Source organism: Gossypium arboreum, chromosome 12 (assembly GCF_025698485.1).
Source record: "Gossypium arboreum isolate Shixiya-1 chromosome 12, ASM2569848v2, whole genome shotgun sequence".
Taxonomy (NCBI): Eukaryota; Viridiplantae; Streptophyta; class Magnoliopsida; order Malvales; family Malvaceae; genus Gossypium; species Gossypium arboreum.
In genome coordinates, this window is record NC_069081.1 from 111219274 (window position 1) to 111237694 (window position 18421).

Genomic DNA, 18421 nt, shown 5'->3' on the forward strand with positions numbered 1-18421 from the left:
CCCTAAACTTTCACATATTTGCACTTTTGCCCCAAGGCTCGTAAATTAAACTTCATCCTATTTTCTTATGTTTTATGACATGCTGATCATTTTTCCTTCTATGGCAACATCAAATTCACACACTAACATGTACTTATGACTATTAGGTATTTTTACCGATTAAGCCTTTTACTCGTTTTCACTTAAAACCAAGTAGCACAAGTTGTCTAACATAATTTAAAACCTCATATTCCATCATAAAACATCAAAATACACAAATTTCACCTATGGGTATTTTTCCAAATTTGATTCCTAACTTAAATTATTGCTAGCATAAGCTTTATCGAGCTAAGGGACTTCAAAAACGTAAAGATCATTAAAAACGGGGCTTGGAATCACTTACTATGAAGCTTGAAAGTTGAATAAACCCCAGCTATGGAGAGAGGTAAGGTTCTGCTGGTAACTTGAAGAAGATGATACAATTTTATCATCTTTTTCACCTTTTATTAATGTTAATAACCAAATGACCAAAATGCCCTCCTTACTAAACTTTCAAAAATTCCTTCCATGTCCTAATTTTGTCCATGAACTTAAAATTGGTCAAATTACCATTTAAGATCTCTAATTAATATTCCAAAATAATTTCATACTAAAACTTCTAGAATGCAAGTTTTGCAAATTATTCGATTTAGTCCCTAACCTCAATTTAAGCACTTTATGCATAGAATTTTATCATGAAATTTTCACACAATCATGTAATCATACCATGAACCTCAAAATAATAATATATATATATATTTTTTTTTTTACCCTAAATTTGTGGTTTCGCAACCACTGTTCCGTTTAGGCCCTATTTCGGAATGTTACACCATTCGTCCCTTGATATTGCTAATTTCTTCCTTCCACTCTGCTGCCGACTTGCCCAACCCACTATTCTTTTCAGTGCTTCTTAATTTCTTGTTTTCCAAATGAAGGTCTCTTAAGTCGTTTCTCACAATCTCGGCTTCTCTTTGTACTTTTTCGATTCTGGACCTTTCAACTTTGAACTTCAATCTTCATTGATAGTTTTCTTCTTGAAGGGCACTAAGGTCCCGAGACATCTTGGCCTTTTCTCGTTCGAATTCTTGTCTTGCCATCTCTAGCTCAGACGGCGTTTTCTCCGAGAAAGGATTCTAGATAGTGTAGTTTGTTGACGAGATTTGCTGACTATTTACCCGTTGCTTCCTCCATATGTCGTAATCTTGGGTAAGGGTATCAGCATACAAGGCTAATTCCATGAAATAAATTTCCTTCCAAGACTTTGCAATGTCTCGGACTCTCTTCATATATCCTTCACCCAAAGCTTAACTCGAATCGTGCTAATCCTCCGATTGCGGGTAGGAATTGTCATGAAAATTGCCTTTGGACCAATAGCGGAGCATATCCAACTCCTCCCCATAACCCGAGTAAAGGTACCCAATCTTGGCTTCCACATTTGTATAGCGAATCAAGGACAAATCCAGGTGCTCTCCATGTTATATCCTTGGCGAAGATTCGAAAGATCGATACCCAATGTTGCTCGGTGACTTCCTTGACCATTCTTTCTTGAGATAAGCTTCTAGCGGGCAAATGTTTTGAAAACATATAGAACGGAGTGCTCTACTTTCCAAAAATGACTCAAAATCCAAACATTGAGCAACTGAGCACATCCACTAAATCGTCCCTTTCTAACCCTTCGGCAAGTACTCAGGGATCTGAAGGTCTCGGCTAGGATAGTCGGGACAGGGTTGACTCCTTGTTTTAACCTTTTGAAGAAATCAACTACTGCAACTTCGAGATGTCCGAGAACTTTTGGGAAAATGACCAAACTATAAATGGCCAAAGCGAATAGATTTACCCTTTTCAGCATGTCGGGATGGTTCAGAACCAAATCTCGTAAGGAGGACCATGGAATGCAAATGGTTTCATTCTTCTTCTTTATCTGTTTTTCAGCCCATGCATCAGTCATGTCTGTCAGTCTCACTAACTTTTTCTTGAAGGTCATCGGCTTAGGCTCCTTCACATATATTTTGCCGAATTGTACATTGTCGATGCGGAGTAAAGCAGCATACTCTTCTATGGTTGGAGTCATGTCTTCTTGATTAAAGGTGAAACATTGATAAGCTGGGTCCCAGAATCGAACCATGGCTTGAATCAACTGTTCGTCTACACGGATGGTGATCAGGTGAGCTATATCTCCATACCTCTCAGTGAACATGTCCCTAGTGTCTGAATCCCATTGATTCCAAATTCGAACCAAATCCTCAAGGTTATTTTGGCGAACATTTACAGTTATATGTTCGGGAAAATTGGCAACACACCCTTCCACTAGATTATCCCCCTTTTCTCTCTGAGTTTTTAGAGACCAGTCCCGAACCACGGCATTCTTTTCGGTTATTTGTGTAATTGACTCCTCCATCAGAAACCCGTTTTTTGGCAACCAACCTTTAATCAACACCTTCCTAATATGATGCATATGATGCATGATGAAAATAAAAATAAAAACAAACAAACTTGGTTAGTAAACACAACAAATATAATTTGAAAAACAAATTAAACTACCCAATCCAATTCTTTTGCATAAACAGTGTAAATAAAAGGCAAAAGGCATTTTCCCCGTGTACTTATTTTGGTGACTATAAGCGGACAGAGGTTCGGCATGGCTCTAATTGGATAGCTCGTATGGTTCATTATATGCAGTCTCGGTTCTAGACAGATACTCGAATTGCTTGTACTATCATCTGCTAAGATCAGCACGAAGCCTCGGTCATAGCCCATCACAGACTCACGAGTTCAATTCGAAGGATTACATTTACTTATGCCTATGCGGAGGGACAAGTTAACTCACGAAAGCATAAGTCATATGTAACCGAAAGTATTCACTAGCTTTGTCGGAGGGACGAGTTAACTCACGAAGGCGTAGCGTTTACTTTCACTTAAGCAGGGACGGAGCCGGGTATAGAGCTCATGTTATGCAACAAAATGCACGTGCACGGTGTGGGGAGAAACTTGCAAACCTTTACGTTTTATTTAAAAAACTAAACCAAAACTAAAATCACAAAAATTTAAAGTGAAAAACAACCGGATAAAACAAGTTAGAATATATACAACACGATGCAAATGCATGATTTTCTTGAAAACAAAAAATTTGAGGATCACGACTAAATGTTAATTTGAACAAGGAACTTTGAAAATTTTGACAACGCGAGTTTAATTCGACTCGACTCTCAAAAAGCGTCCCAGTAGTCGCCAATATAGTGACGTAAAAAAAATTTTAGTTTCGCTTGGTCGCTAATTGTGGTGATTTATTAAACATTTGAAAACCAACTTTCGATTTTATTAACAAAGGAGTCGCCACCGATCTTTTTTCGGTGTGACCGGACACCTAATAAATCATCCTTTTTAGAAAAGAAAACTTATTCTTGCACAAAAATGAAGGCGAATTTAGGTCTACGTCAAAAGCCAAAGTAAAGTTGGGTTCGAGTCGATTCTGTGAGGAAGGTATTAGCACCCTCGCGACGCCCAAAATTGGTATCTTATTAAACAAGTATTGTCTTAATTTTCAAAATTGCAAGTTCAAAGTAACATTGAATCGTGATCCGATCAAAACACGAGAAATTTCAAGTTTCGTTTTCTTTTGAGAAGGACGTGCCGTTTTAACACGAGTCGATTGATATTCACCCAACATAGCGATGAAATCAATGACTTAATATTAAATCGGCATGTTGCCTTATTTATTGAAATTAAAATTATGAGTAAAACATTATTTAAAATAAGAATTAAGTAAATAATACAAAACAACGATGCAATTAATAATGAAATGTTAAAAGCGAGAATATTAAAACAACAATATTAATATTTACAAAAAAATAGAAATGATGTACTACCAATATAATAAGAAAAATAATATATTCATAATGACAATAGAAAATAACAATATATACATAAAACATACATATACATATATATATATACATGACATACCAAAATGAAAATATACAACATATATTAGAAATATTAATAACAGAAAAATATATTTTATATATATATGCTAACGACACTACATGAATATGTACTTATATGTATTAAAAATATCTACATATATAATGGACATGTACTAATAATGATAATAAGAGTAATAATAAAAGACGCATATATATCAAATAATACATAATAATTTAAAACAAAATAGTAAGTAACAATAGAGAAAATGATAAATATAATAATAAATATAACGATATATGAAAATAATACTATATAAAGAAAAGAATATATATACTCCTATAATAAAATATGTGTACTAATATTAATAATAAATATAATAGGGATAAAATAAATATAATAATATATACATGATATGGTATTAAAAATACGTATATATATAATAGTATTTGAGTATGTACATGAGACAATATAAAATATATACATGGAAATATACAAGAAGTATACAACTAATAACATTAAGAATATATATATAATATAAATATAATATATACAATATACACATATGATAAAAACTATTAATATGTACATGTATATCTACATACACATTAAGTAAAAGTACTAATGCTAACAATATTAATAATAAATATAATAATAGATATATATGCATACAATAGTAAGAAACGGAACATAAAGAAAATATATATATATATATATATAGCTAAATATAATATAATAATAACAATATATAAAAATAATAGTGATAACAATATTACATATATAACATGATTAATATTTAAAGCTAAATTAAATAGCAAAATAATATGAAATCTAAGGTAAATCTGAAAAATAAATGAAAAAAGAAGAGAGAGGGAAGAGAGAAGGGGGGAAGGGAATCCGGCCAAGGGCGTCAATGGTCGACAAATCGGACACCGTCTGTCGTTGGCGCCAAACCACCACGTGATGGCGAAAAATGTAATTTTTATATTTGTTTTGTATATATATATTTATTATATTTTTTTATTATGATGTATATATATAGATTAATAGATTCGGAAAAAGGAAAAATAAAAATAAAAATAAGAGTAAAATAATAAAGGAGATAAAATCACCTTTAGGTATTTTTGAAGATAAATTCTTTGTATTGATCAAAATTCCTCCTCCTCTTTTACATGATTTTTGAATGGCTTTTTATAGCCATCTTTTACATGATTTTCTATTTTTTTTTCTATTTTGTAGGTGGTGGTGGTAGACAATGGGAGGAAAAATAGGGCAAGTGGGAAAGTGGTTAGGTGGCTAGGTTTTTTTATTTTTTATTTTTTTGTTAGGTTTTTCTTTTTTCTTCTTTTTTTTGGGGGGGGTTAGGTTTTCTTTTTTTTTTTTTTTGGGTTAGGTTTTTTTGGGGGGCTTAATGGGTTTTTGAATTGGGTTTAATGTTTAGGTTTTGTAATGGGTTTGGGTAGATGTAAATGGGTCATGAGTTAAGGGTTTTAGTGGGTTTAGAGGTTTGGTTGGGTTTTGATGAAATCGGGCCCGGGCAATTTGGGCTTCTACAGGTTTAGTAAAGATAGAACGTTGAATCAGCATCCCAGTTCGATCCCGAATTCATTAAGGTAAAGTGTGTTAATTATTAGTAATGGCATGTACCGGGATGTTTTATGAGAGTCATTTAGGTTGTAGATGTACTCATGAAATGAGTAAATTATGGTTAACAGCGGTATGTAGTATGAATTTTGAAATTTACTAAAATTCGTAGTGATTCTAAATTAGTCCCGAATTGAATTTATCGTTCATATTGGACGCGAGGGCCCATTAAAGGGACGACATCTTAAAACTAGGATGTGTGTAAATATTTATTTTAATTAATGACCGAAATTGGACTGTCTTGTTGGTAATGTCTCGTAACCTGCTACGATGATGATATAGGGTTAGGGGCGTTCTGATTAAGAAAAAAAAGTCATTATGAACCTAAAAGAACACAAGTTTATTTTGACTCGAGAAGCCTCCCTCGTGGGAGGAGCCAAAAAAAACCCATCGGTCTTATTATTTCGAAAAATAAGTGGTCGATAAGGTAGTCAGGGGTGGTAAAAGATGAAAGGTTGGAAGTGATGGTAAAAGAGGTGGGTATCAGAGAAAAAGAGAGAGGAAAACGTGAGGGAAGAGAGGGATAGAGCTATCGGCAATGAGGTGATGATGACACCAGCATCGTCAGCTTTGCCAGCTAAAGGAAAAAAGAAAAGACAAAATAGGGGAAAAATAAAACAAATGGAAGAAGAAGAATGAGAAAGAGGATGGAATAGAGGGAATGATGGATAAGGAGGGAGTAGGGGGACAAGAAGGTGGTCAGTAAGCTAGAAACAAGGAAGAAAGATACGTTAAAAGGAGGTATGGTAAGGGATGAGATTTGTTTATGGTGTTGTATTTGCAGTTTACGTGTACACTAAGTTCAATTATATCAAGTTAGAGTTATAAATGAATTGATTCTATAACTAAATAATAAAATTTAATCTTTTTAAAAAATAGATAAAATGTTACTTATTATGATTAACTATATGTCTTAATTATTATTATTTTTTGTGAAGGTCTTAATTATTATTTTAATATTATAAAATGTTATGATTGTCGATGAATGAGTTCTACCACTTATCATTATAGAACTCCTCTACCTAGCATTGTTTGCTATTTTGTATGAAAACCTTACTTTAGATTATATATATATATAATTTCTATTTCTATTTTTATTTTCAGTCGATTTTAACATGTGTCCGACCCATTTGTAAAATTTTGAGAAATTTTCTTGCTTTTTTTTACTTTACTTTATATGCAAGACATATATTTTATTTTAATTATGTACTTAAAATGAGTCCTCTTTTTCAAATAACTTGTAACATTAGATAACATACTATATAAAACATACACTAATCGTATATATATATATATATATATATATGATTATCTTAAATTTATATTAAGACGTCATAATTACTGAAATATAAATTTCAAGATTTTTAATAGAATAAAAAACGAATATGATGCTTGCGGCTTTGGACAAGATTGAAATTATAAAATTTTGAAAATTTAACTTTGAGTTCTACTCTTGTAGGTTATGCATGAGTTTTTTAGATTTAAGATTAGTTTTCATTGTCTTTAAAGTTTAGTTTAATATTTAAATATTTAGCTTTGCTCTAAAAATATTATTGAGAAATAAAATATTAATTTTAGACATGATATTATGAAATAAAAAATATATTTAAATAATGTATATTAGTAGTATATTTTTTATTCTACAAGCAACTTTAAAATTTTACCATGTGTCCATTTTTATTATATATATTTTAATATTTTATTATATTATTATAGGATACTTGTTATCACTCTACTTTAATTTTATTTGTGAAGTCTAAAATTTCACTATCAGTCTACTAAATATTTTTCTATTATTAATATTTTCAATATGAAATATAAATTTTAAATATTTTAAACAATTAATTATTTGTAAAATTTAATTTAAATATATAAAATATATTTTAAATATCAAAATATAATCCTTACCAATTTAAATATATAATGTAATTCAATAGATATATAATACGTAGCAAATAAGAGTTAAACATGTTATTTAATTTTAAAGATATGCATTTTGTATTCAAAAGCTGTAAATTTAATTTTGCGTATATCTTCAAAAATATTTTCGAAAAGCAAGAAAAACAGAAATTTATGTCAGGATGAGTTTAATCCGTATGTACATTGTTTGTAATGATTTGATTCTCATTATAATTATTAAAACATGTGTTACTTCGCAATTATTTGTAATTAAAAAAATAATAAAAAAACTATGATAACGTTGACCAGAAGTCTGAACGTTGACGGCACTGTTATGGTTTTTAGTTAAAAGACCGGTCTGAACTATGGGTCCCACATCAATGATCTAACATTTTCTGATTGGCTAATAATTTCACAATTCCCAGTGAAAAAATCGCCGATGTCAAATTAAAAAGGGAAAAATTGAAAAATCCTTTTTTATATTTTTTTGTTTTTTTCCCTCTAATAAGAACTTAGAGGGAGAGAGAAAAAAAGAGGTCGCAGTAATATTGTTGCTGTTTGGAATAATATAATTTTTGGTCCCTGGCCCTTAATTTTTTTTGCTTCATTTTAACTCCTAAACTTAAAATCGTTATTCATTTAAGCTCATTCTGTTAATCACTGTTAAAAAATAATATTAGTTTTGGCCCCTGAACTTGGTAAGTAGGTCAACATTGGCCCCTGAACTTGACGACTAGATTCATTTTGGTACTTGTATTTTTTTTGTTCACTTTAATATTTGAACTTAACAATTAGGTCCATTTTGATACTTGAACTTAAAAATTTTAAAAGTTTGATGATGTGGCACTTTGAGATTGTATCATATCCACACAATCACTTGAAAAAAAAAAACGAATACGTGATACAATCTCGAAGTGTTATATTCAATGTTTTAGTAGCCGAACCGATGGTTGAACATGTTATATCATCAATTCTCGGCTCAATCAGTTCGAATAGTTAGACTATCGGACTAAAAATAACTAAAAAAATAATTAAAAAAATCATAAAAGTATGAAAAAGCAAGTAAAATTGACTTTTTTTTACCTTTTTAATTAATTATTTAAATTTTACTGGTCCAAAGGTCGAACCTGTTTGATCTAATCAAAAACTGATGGTTTAGCCTGTTTAACCATTGGTTCAATTATTAAAACATTTAATATGGTACTCTAAGATTGTACCACATCATCATTTAAAAAAAATTATTTTCACATTCAAAGTGCCACATTATTAAACTTTTAGAATTTTCAAGTTGAGAGATCAAAATAGACCTAGTTGTTAAGTTCAAATGCTAAAGTGAATAAAAAAAGTACAAGTACTAAAGTGGACCTAGTAGTCAAGTTTAAGGGCTAATGTGGATCTACTTGGCAAGTCACATTTTCCTTTTTTTTCACGATTATTAGTAGGATGAGCTTAAATGGACAGCGATTTTCAAGTTCAATATTCAAAGTAGATAACAAAAATAGGGGCCAATATGGACTTATTTACCAAGTTGAGGGGCCAAAAGTTAAATTATTTTATCAGATTTGATGGATGAACTAATAGCTAATTGACACGTAGAACATTGGGAACAGTGCCGGTTTTTAATTCACTTTTAGGCAGCGCCCAGCTAAGGTAGCCCAAATTAACGGGTGTCGGTTGCATACTGATTGGGTTTTGTCCTGGGTAATGCTAGTGTTATCCTCGGGTAATTGTTCATATTTCTCTTATTAGTTTGGAAATTAAATAAACTAGGAGGTATCTTAAAAAGTTGATAACCAAAGTTTTAAATCGAAAAGAAAAAAGAAATCCCAACTCCAAAATAAAAACCCAAAAGTTCCAAATAATAAAAATCAAATTTTGCTACACCATTTTATAATTATGAAAAAATAATGGAGAATTTTAGGAAACAGAAGAATTAGATTTAAATTGAAAATTTTAGAAGCAAAGTGAAATGACTGAAACTGGTTTAAGATTAGGATAAGTAGGGTAAATTAATTACATAACTAAAACGAAAGCCAGCTCATCAAAAACCTCATTTTTCCGTAATCTTAAAGCATCGGCTCTATATCCCCATCACGCCCCAACCGTAACGCCGTTATAACCACAAAAGATTTCCTATAAAAATAAAGCGGTCGCGTTTTAAGGAATTTAATTTTTCTTCATTTTTTTCTTTAATATTATTATTTTTTCCATTTTTTCTAAGCCAACTAACAACAACACGACACAACACCTTCTGTGTCTCTCCCTTTCGCTCTTTTTTTCTCTTTCTAAAAAACGCAGCGGTGAGCGACCGGCGAGAAACCAAATCTCGCCGGAATTTCGCTCTCTTGATCGCCGGAAATTTCATTTCCTTTTTCTTTTCACCTCTCCGGAATCAAGCTGCCCCAAAGAGAGTGGATATATATATATATATATTTTGAATTTCGGGTATGATTTTGTAATCATGGTTTTGTAGAAGAAAACAAAGAGAAAAAGGAGAACAAAGATCTTCTCTCTCTTTTGGTGAGTAATGGCTTGCAATGGAAGGAAAAAGATGCTCAGATCCCTTGCTCTATCTTCTTCCTTTATGCTCTAATTTATCTTTTTCTTATCTTCTTTCAAATTTTCTATGTATTTTAAATATTTAAATTCCCGTTGAGCATCAATACGTAATAAAGGTTGCTGACAGAATTTTCAGGATTTTGATTTAAAAGGTAACGCTTAGTTTCTGTTTTATTTAGGTCAAACTTTGACAATTTTGGGGGCTTTTTTTTTTTACCCCAATTTTGTGAGTAAAGTTTTAGAATTTGAGCTTTTTTCCCCATAGTTTTTTTCCCTGGTCTGATCAGGAGTTTTTGAATAATTTTGTTCTTGGTAAGTGGGAAAAAAGGGTAATTTTGAAGTTAAAAATAGTTTATTTTGTGAATTCCAAGTTGGGTTTAGCTGATCTGGTCGTTAACAACTTGATTTTTAGGGTTGAAGTTGCATACTTTTTATTTTTCTGTTTAGAAAAGCATGCAGAACAAAAGAAAGTTGAATTATAATATTGTGAATTTAGTGTTTTTTTTCTTTTAAATGTAAAATTCACCTTAAATTTTTTTCTTTTTCCTGTGTTCAAAAATTAGGATTGATGATTTTCTTTTAAAATTTTTTTCCTTTTTCTTGGAAACCAAATGGTAAATTTGTTTGGTTGTTGGTAGGTAAGTGGCTTTCCTTTTCATGGTACATCTTGTTTCAACCTATTTGAATTATTAAAAGGAAAAAACAATCCCGTTATGTTTCCTCAAAAATTTCATTTTAAGTTGCTAATTTCTCAAGAAAGTAGCTAGCTTTTGAGTCATCTTCACTCCTTTCTATGATATTTGATAGATTAAATAAAATAGTTTAGAATTTGAATTAATGAATTAATTTATTAATATTTCTTTTGAATCTCTAATTTCCCTTTGCATTTGTGTTGTTATTTCTGTTTAATGAAAAAAAAAAAAAGGTTACAATTTTATTTGTTTACTGACTAGGAAGTAGTGATTGTTGAATGCTGTAGGATATGGCGATTAAATGGAGCCTTGAATGATAAATTTTGAGCTTTTAGTTTTTGAGATTTTCTGGAGTTGAAGCTGTACAATGCCATCTGAGATCATGGATCAAAAGAATGCATCGGCACCATCCCATTTCTCGGAAGACGTTTGTTTCCCAGCTGAGGTACTCATGGGCATGATAGTACACCCAATTTTATTATTTCATTTGTATTTTGAGTTATTAGGTCTTTATATTTCTTGTTTTAAAGGCTATTGCAGGGTTCCTAAATGTGATCCTTTAGAAATGATATAATTTTTTTTTTGAAACTTTTAAGTCTCCAGTGCCAAAAAAGAACCAATCCTTTTCATGTTGCTTTAATATCAACTTCTGTTTGGGCAGAGACAAATTGGATTTTGGAAGCCAAATGCCATGTCTGATAACCAAGGTGAGAACAGTGCTATGGACAACTGAACTGCTGGTTCTGTTTGCTGTTAATCGGTTTTTTTAAATGCATAAACCATTTAAACATGTTGTCAATTTCTTTTTAGTAAACTTTTGGCTTTTACCTTCATTAAAATTAATGAAGATCGATTCGGTCTCTTGATATGAGAAACTGTGGCCCCTAACTTAGTGATGACATGTGCATGCATTTAAAAACCACAGTTAACCTCTATGACTGAGTGAATAATCCAAAAGATCGATGGTTTCATTTAAATGCATTAACCTTTTAAACTGGCCGTTAGTTTCTTGTCAGTTGGATTAGACCATAAGAGGGAACTTTTAGCTTTTGTCATCATTAAACTTAATGAAGATCTATTAAGTCTCTTGATTACCATGAGAAACTGTGGTGCCTAACTTAGTGATGACACGTGGAATGTATTTAAGAACCATAGTTAACCTTTGCAATTGAATTAATAGTCCAAAAGATTGATCTAATAACTGCGTGGTTCCAACTGTTATGTTTTGTTTGTATCAAAAGGATTCCTGAGTCACTCCATCGATAGGAATGGTAAGTATATTTATGATCGTATTTCCAATGCAATTTGCATCAAGGAATTCTGGGTACCTTCTTTGAAGCGTTCGTCAAAAGAATGCGACAATTTGCTTGGATTATTCTTAATGAAAGCTTGACTACTGATGGTTCTTCTGAAGGACATCATCTTCCTGAAGCAATAAATTGTCATTGGGGATGGTTGGCTATATAGATGAAATTCTATTTGATTGTGCTAAATCATTGTATGTTAGTTCATGTGAGAAGTGCTTTTGTTTATTGATACAGTTATATTCTAGATTGACTTCTGCCCTATTGTTTTCAAAAAGTGACTGAAACATATGGATAAAATTAAGAGCCAAAAGTTGGTGTCCATTTTAGTGTTTTTATTTTCCAGCTTCTGCAAAATCTTAATTTGTTAGTCACAATTCACCTTTTTTCAGATTTTTATTTTTTGGAAAATGAGTGTCTTTTGAGAAGGCAATAAACGTCTATTAATTTAGTACCCTTATTCGGCTTCTTTCTTAGATATATGTTTCTTGCTTTAACCTTTATGGAAATTTTTTTTGGTGTTAGATTTGAATATTTGGAATTCATTCCTATATTTTTTATTCTTACAAATGTTAAATACCTTATAAAGATAAGTGTGAGTTGTTTGCATTTAATTACTTGTTACCTGGAAATCTAAGATCTTCTGAATGAAAATGTACGTGCTATTTCTGTGCAACTTGTACATGGTTATCTTCCTGTCTGTCTTTAAAAAAAAACTTATGGTCTCTGCAGACAACATGGTTCAGTCATCTCCTCCAAATCTGGGTAGAGATCAAGAAGAAAAGTTCGACACCAGTTGGAATGGAATTGCCAACTTATCTGAGCCGTCATGGAATTCTGTGAATCATCATCCAAAATCGCTGTCAAATCTGCATATGCAACCTGTGGTGAACTTCAATAGAAACAGCGGCAACGCCAATGTGATCCAGCATGAAAGTAGTCTGTTTTCCAGTTCGTTGTCTGAAATATTTAGTAGAAAATGTAAGTATTTTTGTCTATGTCTATGAAAGTTATGTACGTGTGTATGACAGTTTGTTAACATGTACATACATGCATTCCACGTTTGCATTGTTTCTTCCCTTTTTCTCCAGTATCAGATGCTTTATTAGATATTGTATTTCATTGCTTGATTGATGACTGTTATTTCCTACTATGCATATAACTCTAAAAGAAAGTATGTGTAAAAATAAGGTAAAAATCATGCCATCTTCATCCATTATGTTAATCTGTTCACGTATATATTTCCATATGTCCTATTTTCTCTACCAGAGGCTCAACCAACTCATTAGGACAATTCTCAATCTAATGGTGAAAATTAGAGCTAATTACTATCTTCACTGTGCTGCATTTTCTTTTTCATTTCTTTTTTCTTCTAGTTACTTCACTTTTATCTGTATGCAGTGAGATTATTAGGGAATGATCTACCTTCTCAACATGCTGGTATAGCTGCTTCACACCATGAGGAAGAATCTTTCAAATCTATGAAGGAAATTGAGGCACAAACTATTGGAAATCTCCTCCCTGACGAAGATGATCTCTTCTCCGGAGTGATTGATGAATTGGGACTTAATACTCATGCCAGTAAAGGGGATGAGTTAGAAGATTTTGACCTATTCAGCAGTGGTGGAGGAATGGAACTAGAAGGGGATGATCATGTATCCATGGGTCAAAGGAACCCAGATCTCATCGGAGTACTCAATGGTCAAGGGGGTCCCAATGGCTCGATTGTTGGTGAACATCCGTATGGTGAACTTCCTTCTAGAACACTTTTTGTAAGGAACATCAATAGCAATGTTGAAGACTCAGAGTTAAAGACTCTTTTTGAGGTTTGTGTTTCCTTTCCATTTCTTACACTATTTATTGAGACTTTGTGCTAGCTAATTTTCTTCCATCTACCTGTACTGAAGTGCTATTTGTTCCTGTAAGTTAAATTGACTAACCTATTATCTTCTGTCAGCAATATGGAGATATCCGAACTCTTTATACTGCCTGCAAACATCGTGGGTTTGTTATGATCTCTTATTATGATATAAGGGCAGCCAGAAATGCGATGAGGGCTCTGCAAAACAAACCATTGCGGCGTAGGGAACTTGATATACATTATTCAATTCCAAAGGTGTGGCTTCAACCATTTTATTCTGGATGGTTACTGTTTACTATTTTGTTATTACCCTCACTGCGTTTACTACCGTTGTCTTGTCTAATTTGTTGATGCTTCTTTATGTGAAACATTGCTGTTTTATTCATTTTGATTTTATGACCTCAGGACAATGCATCTGAAAAAGATGTAGATCAAGGGGCACTGGTGGTTTACAATGTTGATTCCTTTGTTTCAACTGATGAGCTTCAACGGATGTTTGGTGCTTTTGGGGAAATTAAAGAAGTAAGAGATTCATTCAATTTATTTCAGCTTCATAATTCCCTTATATTTTGTGATGATAAATGTCTAAATCTTGTGGTTAATTTGCATGGCAGATAAGGGAGGTTCCAAACAAGCATAATCACAAAGTCATTGAGTTTTATGATGTTAGAGCCGCAGAAGCTGCCCTTAATGCTCTGAATAGGAGTAACAGTGCTGGGAAACAGATCAAACTTGAACCAAGCCGTCCAGGGGGTCTTAGGCGGTAATATTATCAACTTTTGCCGCTTTCTTCAAATTCTAAAGAAAATGTTTTTGATCTTAGCTTCTGAAGGGAATCTGGAACATTTATAATTTCCCCTTTTCGTGATCCTAGAAAGTGAGATAATTTTTTATTAATTTTTACATGATGGCTCTGTCACTTCACTGCTTCTGCGTTACTTTGCCATGAGTATGGAGTTGGTCAATGATGTGCAATCGTTTTCTGGACACCTTATATGCTTTTTTGAGCATCTAAGTTGTATTTTATTCCTTGGTGTTTTCAAGCAGCCTTTGTAAGTTGTGGTAAAATGAAGTTTGTGTTGCAGCTTTATTCAGCCTGAGCAGGAACAAGATGAACCTAATATATGTGGAAGTCCTTTTGATGAGTTATCAGGGCATATTGGTAAACTTTTGCTTTTAAATCCTGCCATTTGATCAATTCATTATAAGCTGTTGTTTCTGAGAAAATATTTCTGTTCCTTCATACATCTTGGTTCCTCCTGACTTTCTACAGGAGTAATTGCATCTGGTGGCATGGAGAATGCATCTAACCAGGTGTTACATTCAGTTATCCAGTCACCTGTTAATACATTTGTTGAACCTCATCGGAGTTCTACTGTTCCTATTAACTTAGCCTCTCCAGCAAGAGTGGCACCTATAGGCCAAAAATTAAGTCTTCGGGAGCCCAACCACTCTATGGATGAAATGAAATATGCTAACCATGGGATACCGAGTTTCCATCCTCATTCCTTACCCGAGTACCATGATAGCTTAGCCAATGGTATTGCATTCAACTCCCCAAGCACCATAACAAACATGGCTAGTAGCGCCAGTTCCATGATGGCTGAAGGACTTGACAATAGGCATGTACAGGGAGCAAGTTCAAATGGGCACCTAATTGAACCTACTGCTGGGGGTAAGTTAAGCTGATTTGTATATCAACATCAATGAAACATGTTTTCCTGCATCTTTTTTGCTTTCTGTTGAGGATTCATAGGGAAACTTCATTTTTCAATACGAGAATATTTTTGATAAATTTCACAATTCATTCTGTTAAAGTCTCGGCCAAAATTTAACTCTCCTTTTCTTTTCTTGAATTGAATTATTTCTCATGCTTTAGGCTTCAACTCTAGTTTTTCCGTTTTCTCTGACTTTCTGTTGCTAATAAATTATCTCTAGTTTTTGGGTCATCTGGAAATGGAAGCTTGTCGGTTAATGGAAATAGTTACATGTGGAAGACCAACAACTCACACCAGCAACATCCATCAAGTGCCATGGTTTGGCCAAATTCGCCATCATTTGTCAATGGTGTTCATGCTTATCGCCTTCCACACATGCCTGCATTTCCTAGGGCTCCCCCTGTAATGTTCAATGTAGGATCACCTGTACACCACCATATTGGCTCAGCACCACCTAATTCTGCACTCTGGGACAGGCGGCATCATTTTGCTGGGGAGTCTCCTGAAACTTCAGGTTTTCACCTAGGATCTCTTGGAAGTGTGGGTTTTCCTGGTAGTTCGCCATCACATCCTGTTGAAATTGCTTCCCACAACATTTTTTCTCATGTTGGTGGCATGGATTTGATGAAAAATGGTGGGGTACACTCTCCTCAGCAGATGTCCCACCTTTACCCTGGCAGGAACCCTATGATTTCAATGCCGACGTCTCTTGATTCTCCTAATGAACGTGTTAGAAGCTTCTCACACCGTAGAAATGAACTGAATTCTAGTAATGCTGATAAGAAACAATATGAACTTGACATTGACCGCATCATACGTGGGGATGACAGCAGAACAACACTTATGATTAAAAACATACCCAACAAGTATGCGAGCTTCTGCTCATGCAAATTTTAGTCAATTTATTTTTAATTTCATGTGTCTGGGTTGTTCTCTTTCTTATTAAAATGATTTTGCTTCTTAGTATTCTTTAATGTTTGAAACTTTCTTCTGCTTGAGGAAAGACCTTATACCCATAGATGATTAAATAGCAAATTATAGCTGTGGAAAATGCTTAAATAGTTATTTTGATGGTATGCATGTTTTCATTCTTCAGATTTATTGATTGCATCCTATAACAGGCTCATTTCTTGTAGCCTGTCTTCCGTTCTTTCATATTGTTATCTCCTTAAAAGAAGTCAAATGGTTATTTTTGCAGGTACACTTCAAAGATGCTTCTGGCAGCCATTGATGAACATTGTCGAGGAACTTATGATTTTATTTATTTGCCAATTGACTTCAAGGCAAGTTAACTTAATTGGTTACTTAACAGTTTTCCTACCTTGACGAACTGATTCATCCTTGGACTTGCTACATGTAGTTGGATGTGTTACTCATCCTAAATTTTATAAATGTTATCTGCAGAACAAATGCAATGTGGGCTATGCGTTTATCAACATGATTGATCCGCAACAGATCATTCCTTTCCATAAGGTTTGATACATGGATGATATGTCTCACTAATACTGTTATTTTCGTAGATACACTCATCCGCATGTGCAGTCGTGTACTTAACTATTATTTTGATAAGCTAAAGCTAATCAGGTTAAACCAATACTTCTGTTTAGGCATTTGATGGCAAAAAATGGGAGAAGTTCAACAGTGAAAAGGTGGCGACTCTTGCTTATGCTAGGATCCAAGGAAAGGCTGCTCTTATTGCTCATTTCCAGAATTCAAGCTTAATGAATGAGGATAAACGTTGCCGCCCTATTCTCTTTCATACTGATGGCCCAAATGCTGGTGATCAGGTAAGTTCATCTTGACATGGCTTCAATGCATTTTATAATGTAGTTTCACTTTTTTGGCTTTCCCTGTTCTTAAATCGGCAATGAAGGATGTTTTTCAATTGTTTAAGTCCTACATCGTTGTTTGTTTATGCAGGAGCCCTTTCCTATGGGTACCAATATTCGGTCAAGGCCAGGGAGACCTCGAACATCTGGCACTGAGGAGAACCATCGCCAAAGTAGTTCTTCAACTTTAGCTAACGGGGAGGAATATTCCAATGGGGCAGAATCATTGGGTTCTTCGAAGGATTCTGATTGAGCAGTCTGCTTATCCAGCTCTAACTTTAAAAAACCCTTTCAGAGTACTCAAACTTTTATCTACCCGACTCTGTATTTGAGGGTGGCTTGATGACTTCTTTTTTTCCTTTTTGCTATAGAGAAGCAGTTTTGTGAACCAAGATGCATGACCCAAACTAAGTGGTAATTTTGTCTTTCTATCGAAAGCCCGTTTATGGGGGCTTCAAATTTTGCGTAGTCTTTGACTGAAGTGTATCATGATGTATGGAAATTCCTTGGCTTATGCATGACTTGAGAGGGATCCATTCTTTTTGTATCAGTTTTGTATGTGATCTCATTTTTGTCCCCAAGGTTTCGGAATCCCTATGAGTCGTGCTTTCGGTCTAAGGTGGGGGTGATATTGTTCTAAGAGAGAGAAAAGAGACAACATATCTAAGTATTATAGTTATGGAATTTTGAACCTCTCTTGTTTATTTTTATTAATGACATTACATTCTTCTTTATTGATTTGCCTTTTAGACCTCATTTTCTCTTTATTGCTTCACAATACAATGTTTGAACACAGACAACTTTTCCTTGGATATTGCTGTGTGGAGGATTCTACCTGAATTTTGAAACTCAGTTTATATCTGAATAGCTGTATTTTGTTTATTACGGATGACGGCGGAAGAGGATTATAAAGTTTGTTCAAGTTACGGATTTGACTTAAGTCTCTAGACCTTTGTAAAGAAACTTAGATTATTTT

At 33.3% G+C, this 18421-nt stretch overlaps 1 protein-coding gene across 1 annotated transcript; it reads left to right on the forward strand.

Annotated features, from left to right (window-relative positions):
- Positions 1-9571: 9571 nt before the first annotated feature.
- Positions 9572-18179, forward strand: LOC108479442 (protein MEI2-like 1). Its single transcript, XM_017782039.2, has 15 exons — positions 9572-10002; positions 11021-11178; positions 11395-11440; positions 12770-13018; positions 13439-13863; positions 13995-14153; positions 14304-14420; positions 14513-14661; positions 14984-15060; positions 15172-15573; positions 15837-16482; positions 16815-16899; positions 17021-17089; positions 17224-17403; positions 17537-18179. Exons 2-15 carry the CDS (start codon positions 11101-11103, stop codon positions 17696-17698), a joined length of 2844 nt encoding a protein of 947 aa, XP_017637528.1. The 5' UTR covers positions 9572-10002; positions 11021-11100; the 3' UTR covers positions 17699-18179.
- Positions 18180-18421: the final 242 nt, after the last annotated feature.